General features: G+C 33.5%; 1 protein-coding gene across 1 annotated transcript; it reads right to left on the bottom strand.

Annotated features, from left to right (window-relative positions):
• Window positions 1–3397: 3397 nt before the first annotated feature.
• On the bottom strand, window positions 3398–4413 carry LOC133693631 (transcription factor HEC2-like). Its single transcript, XM_062114874.1, has one exon. The coding sequence runs from the start codon at window positions 4239–4241 to the stop codon at window positions 3450–3452; it is 792 nt and encodes a 263-aa protein (XP_061970858.1). The 5' UTR covers window positions 4242–4413; the 3' UTR covers window positions 3398–3449.
• Window positions 4414–17815: the final 13402 nt, after the last annotated feature.

Raw genomic sequence — 17815 nt, 5'->3', positions numbered from 1 at the left:
TTTTATATTTCAATGTTTCCAATTGCTTGTTGAGCGTCAGTTTTCCCGCAAAATTAAATCTATTCAAACTGATTGGGGTGGTGAATATCGCAAGTTAAACAATTTCTTTCAAACTATTGGTATTCATCACTGGTTAATTTGTCCTCATACACATGAGCAAAATAGCAATGTTGAGCGTCGCCATCGTTATATCGTTGAAACAGGTCTTACCCTCCTAGGACAATGTAGTGCCCCGTTATGATTTTGGAATTATGCATTTGAATCATTTATATATCTCATCAATCACATGCCTACTCTTGTCCTCCAAAATCAATCTCCTTTTGAATGTTTGTTTAATCGTACTCCTGATTATAATTTTCTATGTACTTTTGGGTGTCTCTATTTTCCTTTTTTGCGTCCAAACCATGCTTATAAGCTGGATTTTCATTCCTCTTCATGTGTGTTCTTAGGATATAGTTCCTCTCATCTTGGTTATCGTTTTTTTGATTTAGCATCTCAACGTATATATATCTCCCGTCATGTTTGTTTTCATGAAAATGTGTTTCCACTTGCAAAATCTGAATAGATAGCTCAGCCCACATCCACCACTACCCAGCCTACAAACCTGCCTACCTTGATTACCTCCCCTATTTTCCACCCAGCAGCCTCGCCACTTAACCCCCCCAGCGGCTCTATCACTTCTTTTGCACCACAGAAACAACCACCCAATTCCCCACCCTCAACTACCACCATACCATCGTCATACAGCCCTGCCCTTATATCACCATCTTCATGTTTTTATGATGATCATTATGGGGGCACAAGTTCTTCTCCTTCAGAGTTGCATCTTTCCAAGTCTGCTTTTATCGTCATCACATATTTTACAACAGGCTCTTCTTGATCTACTGCTGTGGACACAAGTTCTTTGATAGATCCCTCTACATGTTTGCAACTCTTTATTGATCTCTCCTCCTATCCGCTTCAGCAGCTTCCCTGATCAGAGTCCTCTTCCCCTCAATTTGCAGCATCTAATGGTTCTTCGCCCATAACTGCCAAAACCTACACTTCTCACAACATCTACAGCCCCCTCTACTGCCCCTATCTCTCAGGTAACATCCTCTCCTACCTTTGAGCTCATTGCCTTATCCAATGCTGACATGATAAAGCACCGTGTGGATGGCAATATTGAGCGATATAAGGCACGCTTGGTTGCTAGAGGCTTTACTCAGCAAGAAGGCATTGACTACTTTGAAACTTTTAGTCTAGTTGTTAAACAAGAGACCGTCAGATTAGTCTTCTCCAATGCGGTCTCGCGTAATTGGAAGATCCATCAACTTGATATTCATAATGCATTCCTCAATGATGTTCTTGCTAAAGAGGTCTATATGAAACAACCTTCAAGTTTTGTTGATTCTGCTCTTCCTTCTCATGTGTGCTGGTTACACCTTTCTATGGTTTAAAACAGGCTCCACGGGCATGGTACACTCGTCTGAGTGACTTTCTTCTTTTTGTTGGGTTTCATGCTTCCAAGGTTAACACATCCTTATTTATCTTGTTTGTTGGTGTCGATATCTTCTATCTTCTGGTTTATGTTGATGACATTATGCTTACGGGTAGCAACTCTACTGTACTTCACCGCCTAATACAGTTACTCAGCTCAGAGTTCAAGCTTCGTGACTTAGGTGTTGTTTACTATTTTTTAGGCATTGGGGTTCACTCTAGCCTGATGTTACGACAATTTAAGTATATCCTTGACATCCTCACTCAGGCTGATATGACTTTCTGCAAACCAGTTGACACACCTATCTCTACTTCCAAAGTCACCATAATATTGGATCCTTTGTTTCCTAATCCTACACTATTTTGTCAGATTGTGGGTGCTCTTCAATATCTCACCTTACCAAATTGGATATCTGCTTTGCGGTTAACAGAGTTTGTCAGTTTATGCATGCTCCTACAAACTCTCATTGGGGTGCCGTTAAATGCATTCTGCGTTATCTACGGGGTACAGCTACCTATGACTCATATATCACTCACAGTTCCTCATTTGATCTACATGGCTTTACAAATGCTGATTGGGCAGGTAGTACTGATGATTGAAAATCCATAGGTGGTAATCTTGTCTTCTTTGGTCAGACATCAATTTCATGGAAATTAAAGAAGTAACGCACCGTTGCTCGCTCCTCCACCAAGGCTGAGTATAAAGCATTGACAGATGACACTGCTATGGTTATCTAGCTTCATTATCTATTGAGTGATCTACATATTTGTTCTGCTTCTGCTCCTACTATTTAGTGTGATAATCTTGGGGCTATTTATTTATCTGCAAATTCTATCTTTCATGCTCGTACTAAACATGTTGATGTTGACTATCATTTTGTACGAGACAGAGTTGCGAAGAAAGAAATTCAGATTTGCTTTATCTCCTCTCATGATCAACTTGTCGATATTCTTACTAAATTGCTTCCTACTGCTCCGTTTACTGCTTTTCAATTCAAGCTTCAGGTCGATCCTCTATCCTCAGCTTGAGGGGGCATATTATAGAATGCACCTATATAGAAAATATTGTATATAGAAAATATTGTAGTCATACTCTTGTGTGGTAATCTCCACCATTGCTATTGTATATTACCCTACACACACACACACACACACACACACACACACACATAAAGTGTTGGTTAATCATTAGGTTAAACCTCCCCATTATTCTCAACTACCCTAACATAGCCTAGATAATCTCAACCCACCCCCAACTTGAATCATTAATTTAGCATAAAGATCTGAACTAGATTTTCGTTATGGGATCAACTCTTTGTTTGCTCTATACTATCTTATTTGTTTAAGTTAGGATAATTAATATATGTGACCATGACATCCCAACATTATTGGATGGTTATTTTATTGGTAACACTCACTTATCAAGCCTATTATTATCCATGAACAAAGCTTAGTGTCTGGTGAAGTTTTCTCAGCTTAATCAATATCTTTTCCTGTGAATGTAATAACCAAAAAAAAAAAAAACTAGAGAGTTTTAGGTGAGAAGAGATATACCTCACACAAGTTTTTTATAAAAAACCTTTATTCTTAATATTAAAGAATATTTCTTGAAGAGTGGAATATGATTTTGACTTTTGTAGTTAAAACAAATAGCAGGTTATTCTTTTGAACAATTTAGTTTCAATCCCGATAAATTTTATATGAACATGAAAGGTATGCTTCTGCTTATGAAGATATTGTATTCTAATAAGACTTGGACTTGTGATTATAATTCTTTTGCAGACTTTAATTAAGAGTGCGGGATATTCCATAAAAAATTTGAATTAAGAAGGTAGCCATGCATTAGAATCCTTTAACCCAATTACAACGCACAAACAAGATAACAAGAAAATCATGACTAATTACAAAACCCAAAAAAAGTATTATTGACTTGTACAGAAAAAAGACAATTGCCCAGCTAATCCTAGCTCTCATCTAAGCATCTGCATTGTGCCCTCCGTATTAGCAGCAGGGTCGAAATTCTTTACCAAAGAAGAATAACCAACACTAGGCATTGTAACTCCGGTGATGCCAAAACCACCCATTGGCCTATTAGCACCAGTTTGTTCTAAAGATTGCACTTGCATCTTCAAGAATTTCACATAATGTATAGCCTCATCTAACATAGAAGCCGTGTCCATTTTGGTGCCTCCTGGAACTAATCTCTGGAGAATCCTTATCCTCTCACTTATTCTTTCCCTTCTATGCCTCGCAGCTACACTTTGTGGATCCTTAGATATCTTTACATTCCTTCTTTTTGGAGGCTTTACCGATTCCGGGTCTATATGTGCTGGTTGCATTGCTGCTATGCGAAAGATCATCTCTCTAATTGTTGTAGTTGAGTTTTTCTTCTCTATTGAAGATAAGAAAGAGTTTGCATTTGAGAATGGAGTATCATATTCGAATTTTTTGGTCATCATGTCGTGTTGAAGAGATGGTGTCACTGGTTCTTGGATTGGAGTGCCCATAAATGGCATGGAGCAAGGTGGATTTATCAGTGGTGGTGAAGATGCATGTGGATTATGCCAGATAGGTGGCGAAGCTACAGTATTAGCTGTAGGATTCCCGTTGGAGAATTGGATTTCTTGTAGTCGTGTTGAAGTGTTAGTAGTGTTGTAAAAAGGCTCGCTGCAAAAATCAGGAAGCTTTTCCATCTGCATCATCATTGTCATCATATCCATATGTTCCTCTCCTGATGATGATTTCATCATGTCCACATACATTGATTCTAACAATCTTGGAAACTGCCCCCCCAAGGTATCAGGAAAAAAAAAGCAGAGAGTGTGTGTTAAGTGTATGTAGAAGAGCTAGGGAGGGACGGGGGAGGGAATGGGTTGATAAGTGGGATATATTCACAGACTGAACAACTGAGCAACAGAGGTATGGAGGAGCAGATAGAAGAGAGGCTTAAGAGGGAGATTTTAAGGGCTTTGTTGCTTGATAAATATTGCAGAGATAAAGGAGAAAGAAAATATTATAAAAACAAGTGTGTAAGATTATTTCAGAAACCCATCACCATTTCAGTAGGGTTACAGGAAGTGGAAGGCTTTATATGGCAACTTGTATGGTATATTTTATTCATGCAAAGTTGACAGAGAGACCGCCCATGATTGAGGACTAACCAGAAGATAATATACTCACAGCTGTCTCATCTTTACTTGTGACAAAAATGTCAACTGCAACTATAAAAGATCAATGGTAAATAGACCTTACATGGATTTAGACCCACAAAGTGAGGGCTAGGATTAAAGGACCTGGTGCATGAACCACTTAATTTGAAACTCTCTTTTAGGACCCTTTTTAAGTGCTTTTGATCTAATTGAGAGCTGCATGTGCAAGTGCATTGCTTTGCTTTGCCTAGAAATTTTACATTTTTGCGATTAATAATGACCCGTGAAACCCCACCATTCACATGACATATGTCAGAAGATCAACCAACCAGACCATCCCTTTCATTTGGGATGGATGACCGCCCGGCAGCCGGTGAAGAATTCCGGTGTGTCAGTGGCTGTAGTATGTACACTGACTCAAATTACTGATGCTGGTCTCACGCCGCTTCCTCTGTGGCACACTTTCCAAAGTGGATTAAGAGATGGATGCTGATGCTGACCCCTAGTGCAAGTACACAAACTGATCATTTTCTTTGATGTAATTTCTAGCATGTAATTGCCTTTACTTCTGTATAAAGTAGCTTTCAGTTTTCATGGAATTGTAAATTTAGCTAGGATTTGAACAGAGATTGTAAAATTTAATTTAATGCAGAGAATAGACATATAGTGGTTCCCTACTTCGAATTTTAACCCCATGCCGTTCGAGATGCCAGAAAGTCGATTTTAATTACACCTTGTATATGCATGATTAAGGAAAACGAATTTTTTTTTTCAGCATTAAAGATATCTTCTCATACATTGAATTTGAGTCCATTCCATTGTCCACAACCAAATTGTTGGTGCATGCATAAAAAATTATTTTCTTGCAAATCCTTCATAGATTTTATATCTTGAAATATGATAAATTGATGAAAAATCCATGACAACAACTAAATCAAGTCTTTAGACGTGTAGGAAAAATGATATTCATGACATTAAAAGGCATTTGATTCATACATTAATAGGTTTTAGTTTCAGTTCACTTCAAAAAAAGAAAATTACCTAGAAATATATGTGAGGAAATGGAACATATGGCTTGTGTTATGTATATAATCTTACAGCAAGCAAGCAATCATTAAGGGAAAACTAAAATTGATATATATATGATCCACAATTAATATAATTATTGATGATTACGATTGCTATTAATTTAATTTATTTGTGATTTAATCATGAGGAATTGATAAGAGAACATGTTCTGTCTTAAAAGTGCCCAACTAGACATAGAGAGTATCTAATTAGATATGAAAAGTATGTATAGGTTGTTCTTCCTATACTCTTAAATTATTATCATGGAAAAAGAAAAGCCTTATCTTCACAGCATAAAGCTTTAAGAGATGCACGCGCAGGACCTCTGCTCGAATGGAAATATATAAAACTGACTAAAAATTGAAGATCATGCCCATTGTTCAATATTCGAGCCTGATTTCTTTTTTCTTTTACTTGGTGCTAAACTCAATATGATCACTGTATCTTGTACGATCTGAATATTGCAATTAAGTAAGTAATTAATGTTAATTATGCTCATACACTCCATATATATGTGTGTGTGTGTGTGTGATGGTGATATAATTTTGAACCAATGCAGAATAAGCAAAAGCAATGCATGATAGAGCTTATCCTGCATGAAGCTAAAACTATTGCGGGGGTGAAGCAAAATTGAGGGAGTCCAAGAGGAATCTGCTATGTGAGAGAGATCCATATCGTAGAGAAATTGCAAGAGCAAAAACTAATATATTTGGAGGGCACCGATCGTTTCATTGATAATTTTATAAAAGTTAAAAAAACATACGCAATGTTCTATTTAGCAACAACAAAAAATCATCACAAAATGTATGTATGCTATTAATTAACAAAAAGATGCCATAACAATCTAAAAAGAGCAGCAGTGCATTGCAAGGGAGCCAAGCAAAATGTTGATGGGGGTAGTCCAGAGGGGCATGCAACAGTGACAAGAAAACAGGCTGTGCAGCCGGTGCAGGTATTGCATACACATATATAAGCATGTGTGATCCTGTTGATGGAGAAACCATGCAAATGAAAAGGGAAAATCTGTAGTGCTAAGGATTAAATGTAAGTGACCTTGCACAGATAAAAATGGCTTTCTCTCTCGATGATTATATATATATAAAAAAAAATGGCTTTCTTCATTAAAATTGCGTCTTATATCCCTTGTCTAGACTGTTTTTCTGTTCTGCTTATTTATTTATTTATTTATTTATGTCTAATTAATGGCTGCGGAATTAATTATTCATGACATCTATACATGACCATTAAATTCTGTTCCATCTCAAGCATCGATCCTTTGCTACCTTCATATGGGCTTAAGTAAGGAAGCATTCTCATGGTTAGACAATTATAATTTACTCCCGTTAACTTCTCTTTTTCCGACTCCAACCACTCTTCAACGTTCCATGTTTCTCCAGTTTAACTCTGTTGGATTTTACAGTAACACCACCAGTACCTGGGTTAATCTTTCCAACGTGTTCCTTCAAAGCATTCTGAAATCACCCTTCTTCTCTACCCACAATCATATATTATTAAAGGAATAACATCCTTTTTTTCTAACTTATTCAGCAACTTTGTGTCCTTACTTTTCTTTCTCACACCTGTGGAACATAACGAAAAGCATGCCTATTATCATAAGCCACCATGCACTTAAAAAACTAAAATGAGCACTCCGATTATAAGCTTAACAATAGCCTCAAATGGAGGGACTTTCTAAGGGGTTTCAATCAAAATGGAGGGTTTTTAGCTGTGTGGACTTTAGTGAATGGAAGAAGTACTCTTGAAATCCCATAAGCATATGTATATACGGAGGTGTTTATTGAAAAGCAATTAATTGTCTTTTTATAGAAGAGTTAGAGAAGGTAGGTGTCTTAGTTTGTGTTAACAAAGCAATTTCAGCAAAGCATGACAGTAGGTTTAGTAAAGTAAAGCAAGAGAATACTCACCTATTGATACCAGATATCACATGATCTATTATTAGAAGTGTTACCAGATATCACATGATCTATTATTAGAAGTGTTTATTGAATCTATTTTAATACCTAAACAAAATGGATTAAAGAAAAGTTTAATTGGCTAATTCAAAAGGTTTAGGTTAAAAAGGTTTAAATCTGACACTCTTGATCTTTGTCTAATTTCCGGGTCATAAATAGAGCTATATGTGATTCTAATTGAATTAGAAACTAAACATTTGTATCTTTTTAACTATATATATTAAGTTTTCTAATTTATTTGGACAAGAGAGAACAACATGTTTGAAGTTGGGCCTAAAATCTACTAGTAAAGAGCAACAACATAAAAGACAATGTTTCCTTAAAAGTTATGGATTCTATTCACTACAAGAAGTCCTTAATGGTATTGAGAACTTATGTGACAAACTTTGACTTATTTATTTTACGAGGATTTCATATCAAACAACAAGAATTAATTTGTTAGAAACTAATTCTTAATTTACAAGGCATCAAGCTTTTGTTTAGTAAGGATTCTTCAATAATTATTTCTCTTAAATATTATTTACTATTATTTGCAGCAAAGGGTGAGAAATAATCTTAGACTATTGGTTTATTTATTTATATTATTTTAAACCTTATTTTAATTAGTTTGGGCTTTATTTAAATTGAGTGTATGTCTGACCTATTAGTTTTAGAGTTTACATATAAATACTCTTATGTAAGGATTTTTATTCAGTTAATGATTTGTTATATACAAGTTACTGCATATTGTGTGTCTAATTCTCTTTAAGTAAGTGATTTCTATACTAAGTTCTTGATTGAACTTGTAAACTCTTCGAAAGATTAATCAACTTCGTTATGATTTATATTTCTCGTTCATGTGTCATTATAAACGTAGAGTGGGGGTGATCAATTGCATATAACTTCGGCTCTCCAAGGAAAGGTTCTTGTTGGGTAAAGTTGCAAACTTTTCTTCAAACCTAAAATTAGCAATCTAATTGACAATTCTACATCACTTAATCCTGGTCTAGTTCAGAGGGACGTTGTCGTTTGCGTGGTGGATCATTTGTTTCAAAGATGGAAGATGGACCATGGTCAAATTATTCAGATTCACATAGAGGATTAGTTGAAACAACCAATTGAGAGCTATTAATTAAAAGAAAAGAACATTAGTTAGGTATTTGCCACATATAAAAGTAAGGGAAAGAACTGTCAATGTTGAAAATGAAAAGCAACATCTCTTAAATGAAAGAAATGAGATTACTGAAACCTTTGGAGAGGTGTTTCATCTTCAAAGAGTAATTGTATTTTTACTTGTAATGGCAAAGGATTAATGACAGCTAGTTTGGTAAGAGATACAGCTGTTGTGAAAAGCAGCATTAGCTCTAGATGGTGCAATGGTCATAAGAACTATTGGGTCCAATGAATAAATAGCTTTAGAGGATGATGGAGTTGTTGTATCAACAAGCGCAAATGCAACAATATACAAGTCCGCTTGAGTAGGTAGGTGTGGATCTTCATCAATCATATTATCATAAAAACATTGATAATAATGATGTCATAGTGGTTGACAACTGACCAAAATACCTCAAATCTAAGCTAAAAAAATCTTAATCTTGTTTAATTTGTCAATCATAGGAGATGAAATGCAATTTACAAACTCTTTCTCATACAAATAGTAGTGGGCAGAAGAGCAAAAGATATTTTTAGTAGTCTCAACCATTATAAAGGTGGCAAATCATTGCCATCAATTACTATATAGTCAACTCTAAACTTAAGGAAATGTTTAAATGTGAGATAAATAAACAAAAGGCATGGTTGAAATAATGAAAAAAAAATGTATAATTTAGTGTAAGATGTGGAAAACAATAAAAAAGATATTCTAACCATGGAATTAGTGTTATTTTATTATGATCAATACATCTAAACATAGTGCCTTTTTTAGACAATGATTTTATACATTAGGAAAACTTTGATACTACCAACCTCTATGAAGATCATAGTCAGCTACTAAAGCTATGCAAGTAATTTTTTTGTTCTACACATTATTGAAACACATAATAGTTAACTATATGTATATGAAGAACACAATAAATGTTGAAAGAAACACAAAGCATAAAAAGAGCAATGGACTTTATTGTTGACATACTTTGTGGTGATACGGATCCTTGCAAAGAATTTCTTTAATTGTTTTCATGTTTTTATTTATTTGTTTTTCAATAGATCTAAAATTGTTCATAGAAGTATGAAGTTACTGGACCTCATGAGCAGTTGGTTATAGCTAACAATTAAAGTTTATTGGACTTAGCCAGCCAAACAATGTCATCAACAACTTCTACTTTCACATTTGGTTATAAGCTCCACATTGTTAACATAAAATAAATCAAATGAAAGCTAATACAAAATATAATTCATTTATGGGCAGGTAAAAAGCAATCTGAGTTCATGAGCAAAACTAACAAAACTAATTTAATTTGGCTAATTAATTATATAAAGAAAAACTCCAATTAAAATGGAATTTAAATCTTTATCTAGTCTACCATGCACTTATCATTTATCCTTTTCCTATGGTAGATAAAGAATTGTTTTTTTCTTTTCAATTAACAAAGCAAACTTGTATACTTCAACATGAATTAATCATGAAAAGAAAGGAAATTAAAATTACAAACCACAAAGTTAATAAGAATTAAAAGCAAAGAAAACAAATAGCAGACAAAATTAAAAGCAAATAGTTGGTGGGCAATGTCACTGTTGGCTCAACCAAAGCTAAAGCAAAAAAAAAAAAAGGGCAAGGAGTATAGCATAAGAAAGCAAGAGCAAAACAAATTGAAGCTTCTAAAGATCATAAGAAAAAATTATAAACCATAAATACAACCAAGCAAGCAACGCAAAGCTACTAAGAAAATTTCAAAGCAAAGGTAACTTACACAGAGCAATAGAAAAAGACTTGTCATTCGCAAACTTAAGAAAAAAACAGAAGCAACTAACCAAAAGATGAGAAGCTCGAAAGGGCATGACAAAGCTATTAAAAAAAGATGCATAACACAAATCATGGTCAAAATGTAATGAACAAAAAACAAAGAACACGCTCATAAATGTCAAAACTAAAAGGGCAACATAAAAAGCCAAAGGCATGATAGGACGTTGGAAAAGAGAACAACACCTCGTGAAAATAACTTGAAAACACACCCCCTTGTCAAAAAAATAAAAAGCATTGGATACCCTAAATATGTTGTGAAATAATGAAAGAAAGCAAATAGCATGTTAACTAAGAAAAAAAAAAGAAGAAAAAAACACCACGAAGGGCATTATGAAAAGAAAATAGCAATGCAAAATCCACCACTATTAATCTAGAAAAAGAGATGCAAAGAAAAAAGACAGGAAAAAAAAACAAAAGTCAAAGTCAAGTAAGAAATGCAAACATCCACGCAGGCTAGTAGTCTTAAGAAAATGAAAATCCCAAGAAAAAACTACATCCCCTTCTCAATCTTGGAGAAAGGACCATCGTAAGAGTAGGGGATGTGCATAAAATGCTTGATGATGGTAATGCTTAAAATAACCAAGCAAAATACTGGAAGAAAGCTCAGCAAAAGCAACACATTAAAAGCAGCAAAGGATAACAGGTTTAATGCAAACAATGACACATGTATAACACCAAACGCTGAGAGCACCTAAAGAAAGCAACAGAAAAAAAAAAGAACTATAAAAAGAATCACAACAAAAAAAAATGAAAAAAGAGGCAAGGAAAAAAAGACTAAACTGAAGGTGCAACAACATATGCCTAAAAAGCATGGTCAATTCATGAAAATAATAAAAAGAGAAAAATAAAAAAGAAACCTTATAATTCAATCCCAGGAAAAAACATTGTTACAAAGGCCCTAAAAAAACTAATATGTGACCATGTAAGAAACCATAGATAAAAAATATCGAAAACACCTTTTGAAAGGCCTGTTACATGCATATTGAAGTGACAAACAAAGAAAAAAAAGAGTCTCTTGCCAAACCAAGAGAAATAATAGGAAAAAAAGAATTATAGTTACACCCAAACAAGAGCAATACCTAAGGAAGAATCGGAGAAAAGGTTGAAAGTGCAACTTTTTATCTCAAACAAAGTAGTTATTATTCCCCGAATAAATGACAACAGCTCTCCCAAAGTTGGAGAGAGACCCAAGGTGAAGGAAAGTAAGTATGCATAATAATGTTATTGTCTCATTCATTTAAAGCATAATGATTCTCGATCCACAATAGAAGTGAAGCTATAACCAAAAAGCAGCTCTTTCCAGGGCCTAATAAGCTGACAAAAACAACAGAAGAAAGACCACAAAGGTCATCTAAGCTAACCCTCACACATGATAGAAACACTATAAGAGAAGTTAAGCTAATCTCCACTAAGCCTAATAGACAACAATGAACAACTGACCCAGTAAAAGAAACAAACCAGCGTAGCATAAAAAATGCATATCCCATGATAAATAAAAAAAACAATACCTCATGATCAAGAACTAATCCAATGAAATTCCAAAAATAAAAAAATATCATCTTAGATACACAAATCAGTACAAAATAATGAAGGAGCCTATGAAAGACCAAACCCAACCATGTCCCATCATAAAGAACCAAAACAAAAAAAAAAAAAGCAATGCCCCATGATGAAGAAACAAATCCAAAAGATGAAATAACCCACTGAGCCATGCAAGTTAGAAGAAATCTTGCACTAAGAAAAAAGAATGCTCAAGGGACTGTTTATGCAACCGTATAAAAACCCAACCATATCCCATGATTTGAAACTAAAGCAAGCCAACCCAGTGGCATTCCATAATAAAAACTCAAATCAAGTTGTTTCCCATGATCATAAAATGAAAGCCAATGTTGTAGTAACCCACCCAAGCACACAAAGCAGAAGAAATATTACGTCAACCCAGCCACATCCCACAATCAAAACCTAAATAAAGCCAAACTAAAGCCGAAATCAAGCCAATCAAACATTATCCCATAATGATTAAACAAAACCTAAGGCTGCAACAACCAACCCAGCCGTGCGAAGTTGAAGAAACCATGCGCCTAAAAGATAACATGTTTAAGGGACTGTTCCAATCTATAATCGCAGAGTCTTAGTGAATATGGTTTTTATTACATGTTTTAGCTTTTCTTTATAATACTTGTAACCATGCATACAATTACATTTTTTAGACTATGGCCCCTCTGTCTCTTTTTCTCTTAGTTTTTCAATTAACACCTTAAAATGGGCAAACCAATAGCCACTTTAAAATTACTTTTTTTCAGTTTGTCTAACTTTAATTTCTATATATTATCATCATAGACTGTCATCTAAGAACCTTTTCATACCCCCACAAAAATATGAAAGAACCACGTATAAAAGCTTATGGCCAGTGAGGGTAATGGACCACGGTCTGAGACCTATAACTGTAGTATCCTTGTGTGCTTCAATGAATATCAATGAAGAACGCAGTTTCCATATTTAACTAAACTCTACGAGGACTAGAGTAATAACAGTTGCTTTCATAATAAATGCAGTCTTGTGTCAAACCCTGTAAATTTTTATGTACATTGAAGATGTCCTTTCATCAAAATGTTGTAGAGGCAGACTTATTATTACACGCACCACGCTTTAGTCGGCCAAGTGTATTAAAGAGATGACGTTAGAAGTTGAATGTTGATCGAATTACAACTCATTCATTTGAGATGGATCGTCTTCTATATATTATGGCAACATCTTATGATTTGTTCCTCTGTCAATTTAGCCCATTTCTGCAATGATAAGGAATCTAAATGGTAATAAAAAAACAAATAAATTAAAAAACAGACCACAAACAGCTAGCTAGCTTAGATTGGCATGCTTAGCCATGATTGAGAGTTTATCATATTATGTTGTTATGGTTTTTGATGAATGATCCAATACTGATAAAGCATAAATACTCAAGATATCAATATAGGAAGCGCAGAAACGGATGTTGTCCAATGCCATGAGAGAATCCAAGCCAAATAAGTTTTGGTCTTGAACTCATCAAAAAGTCGAAAAGCATTGAAATTACACTAAACTTTAACCTTAACCCGGAAAAAAAAAAAAAAAACTAGTCACAGTTGACGATAAGCTAGTCACTCATCCAAATTTTAATGATAAGCTAGTCATAGTTGACCATGGCGCAATTACCACCTCCGGAAAAATCCAGATTTGAAGACTTAGAGGGGCCAATAGAATTTTTTTTTCCCCTTATGAAAGTATAGATATCTTTTTCAGGATGAAAAAGCATAAGTTATTTTTTAGGGATGAGGCCAGTTTCTTTTAAGAAATGAGGAAAAATGCATATCTCTACGAGGGAGAGGAAGCGTTCTGGTCTTAAAAAACTAAATATATTAAGAAATGATTTGTAAGGGAAAAGAGAACAACGTTGTTTTTTTCTTATGGATGCAATTGAAATTTCCAAAAAATAATAATACAAGGATGATTTTTCAATTCTGGCAGCTCGAACACACTCCAAACAACCCTCTGGTTTCATCCTTTATCAAATCTTATAACCCGTTAGAATTGCGATACAACCTGTTTTTTATTAAAATTTAAAATTAATTTTTTTCAAATTAATTTTTTTTTAGTGTTTATAAATCATTTTGATGTAAAAAAATAAAAAACATATTTTAATAAATTTTCAAGTGAAAAGCATTTTGAAAACCAATATCTACCACACTCTCAAACACTCACTTAGTGTTGTTCTAGTCAGTTGACCCTGCTTCAACATGGGGTTGGAAAAATAGCAATTAATGTAAAAAATGAATATTTAAATTTTTTTCAAAGTGCTTTTTATATAAAAAAAATATTGTGAATCGAAGAGCTAATTTATACATTCAATAAAATAAATCTAGAATTATATATACCAATAAATATTAAAAAGAGTTTTTAACGTCACACCATAGGTAGGATCTCAAGTTAATTTCTAACATTGTAGCATGTGTCTAACGTCGTAGTGATCATCTTTCAATATCAGGATTTTCAAGGTGGTGGAAAGAAAAGGGAGTTTTAGTTCTTTTTATGGATTAAAAGGTTTTGAGTTATCACCTAGTATTTTGGTTACTAAGAACCCAATTGGTCTTTCAAATTCTAGATAAGGGGATTTGTTATGTATAGGGAAGACAATATCACATCTAGTACACCCTATCTAAGATAAGCTATATTGTTCATTTGTTTGATTATTACTAAAGTTTTGTTGTATTTTTCTAACTATTGATTTGTCTAATGGTTAAAGCAGGTCCACACCAGTAAAGTAGAAAATGGCTTTACGAGTGAAGCCTAGCCATTCTAAAGCAAAAATATTTTTTTGCATTTGTTTCTTATAATATCAAGAGTACATCTTATATATAAGTTTATAATCATTGCTATTAAAATAAATAAATTGATATTTTTTGGTGTTTTTAAAATTTAAGCCGAGTCCCCATGGCTATAATAAACTTGTTATTAAATCCATGATGGAAAAAAAATATAAAAACTATTTTTTTATTTTTTAGTATGTTAAATCATGCAATATTTGTTTGTATTTTCATTTTATTTTTCTTTTTTTATTAAAATGCCAACATAATTTATTTATTTTTAGAAACTTGACCATATGCAATTTAAAAAAAAAACACACACACACACACACACACATATATATATTGAAAGAAGTATTTTTGTTGTTTTTTTACTTAAAAAAATTGGTTTATTTAATATTAGAAAAACACCCTACGTATAAGTAGAATGCCTAATATTGATTAAAATTTTGTAATTAAATTAAAATTTGACTAAGGAGGCATTTGGTGAAACATAAAAAAAAATACAAGGCTGAAACCAAAATGTTAGGGTGTGTTTTGCAAACACATTCGTAGCTAAAAAAACATGCTTCATATTCTCCTTAAAGACGAGTTTACCAAACATGCCTTAAGGACCCAAAAACACCTTTTTTAAAAAAGAAAACTTTTGTTTTGCCAAACATGTCTTTAAGCCTTAAAGGGCTCGACTCAGCCACATGGACTAGGCTTCTTAATCTAGCCTACATCCCAAAAACATGACCAGCACTCTGAAAAGAAAAATCAAAGATCAAAAGGTTGTTTTCAGTAGAATTTTCTTAAGAATATAAACATGACAACAACAGATAAATCAAATTGAAGTTACAAACCTAATTACATCAAATCATAGGCACATGTAGATGAAACATGAAAGATTAAAGCATAATAATACCTCAAATGATAAAAATAAGTTGTAAATTGCATGAATCATGTAAACCCCGAGATAAATAAAATAATAAATAATAAATAATAAAATCATTGGAATTATAGTGTATTGATATGAAAACAAATGATGAAAAGAATAAATTGGGAAAGAAGTGTTAAGAAGATGGAAGAAGAAAAGGTTTTTGGCTGAAAATGTCAAATTTTACAGTAGCAAAAATGGTCGAGCCATTTTGAGAAACTGTTAGACTGATTTGCTGAATCAGTTGGACTGTCTATTAAAACAGTTAGACCGTTTTTACCTTTTTTATTTTTTTGTTTGTAAAACTAACAAGGTGCTATTTTGGGAGAAGATACTATTTTTCATTTTCTTCTATTCATACATCTCTAAAGGCTAGAAGAATAGCCAGATTTGGGTATTTTGGCAAGATGGGAAGAAAAAAAAACTAAGTTTAAGGTTGAAATCTGATTTAACTAAAATTAGAAGAATTAATTAAGTTTAAAGACATAATTAAACTTCAAATAGGTTTAATTGATTTAATTAAGGACTTAATTGAAGCAAATTAAATCTAAAAGTCAATTTCAGCCCAAAATTGAAAGAATTAATTAAATTCAAGGACTTAATTAAATTTCTAATGGTTTTTAAGGATTCAATCAAAGACTCAATTAAAAAAAATCAAGTTTTAAGGCCTAATTAGAATCAATTTGCAAAGAGTAGAAAATAAGGATACAATTGAAACTTTGGAAGGTCAAATTGGTGCGCTTAGAGGTTCAATTGTAAGAAAATTGAAGTTTGAAAGCTAATTAAGGGTCAAATTAAAAAAAAATCAAGATCAAAAACCTTTATGCAAAAAAACACATAACATTGGGGGTTATACCGAACCTTTCTAAGACTAGATTGAAGAAAATCAAAGTTTAAGACATGCTAGGAGACTAAATTGAACAAACTGGAAATCAAAGACTACTTTGTAAAAGGTGTCAAACTTGAAGGATCTCAATTGATTTTTGGTAGGGGCTTCATTGCATAAAATTAGTCAAATTTTGTCTCAATTAAGGATATTTGAGGAGGGAAACATTGAATTCCCCTCCTAAATTAGTTCATATTAATTATATTTTTATTTATAGTTTTGAATTCAAATTATTCTAGTATATTTAGTTATTAAATAACAAAAGAGATTTAATGACAACTCTTATTGTATATCTTAATGTCCAACAAATTCTTGATTAATCAGGAAAAAAAAGAAAAATTAATGTGATTATTTCTACAAAAGAAGAAAAATATTGGATGTCATTACACTTTTTATGAGTCATCATTCCCCTTCAGTCCTCTTTATCAATTCCATCGAGCACCTTTATTTTTGCAATCATGTTCAGTTTCATATCCCACTCATATTGGGCTAAAGATGTGATTTATCTTGGTTGTAATCTTGTTTCTTGAAAATCTAATCTAGTAAGCAGCAAATTGTTGCACAATTTATGAAATTACACCTGCGGCCTGCAGCTGAACAGAGTTTCTTATAACGCAGCAGCTAGTGAAAATCCATTTACCAAACAGTAAGAAAAAGATGCCCATCTTTTCAGCTTTGTTGGAGTAAAATAAAACCGAACCTTTTTCTCTATCTATGCAATCACCATTTTTGTTCACATCTCCTAACACTGTGCCATAAGAAGGCCGACAAGCCGCGTCTTTTAAGACAATCCGCCGTATGGGCCGCATGTCTCATGCGTCACCCCCAGCTCCAACTAGCGACCGAAATAGTCCATGGCAGTTTTCCTCTGCATCCCAGCAAACTTCCTTATCACATCATAGCCACTACGTTTTATACACGTGTCATGTACCCCACTGAAAAGTGAAAAACCTAATCATAAAGTCCATCCACCGAAATCTAACAATAAACCTGAGACCACCTAATAAGTTTCTCTATACAAGGACAAAGAAAAGGGCACCAAAGCAATCGAGACGCGTCTACG

This window comes from Populus nigra, chromosome 5, assembly GCF_951802175.1.
Source record: "Populus nigra chromosome 5, ddPopNigr1.1, whole genome shotgun sequence".
Taxonomy (NCBI): Eukaryota; Viridiplantae; Streptophyta; class Magnoliopsida; order Malpighiales; family Salicaceae; genus Populus; species Populus nigra.
Note: the sequence above shows the minus strand (reverse complement) of the source record. Positions and strands in the feature narration are given on the sequence as shown.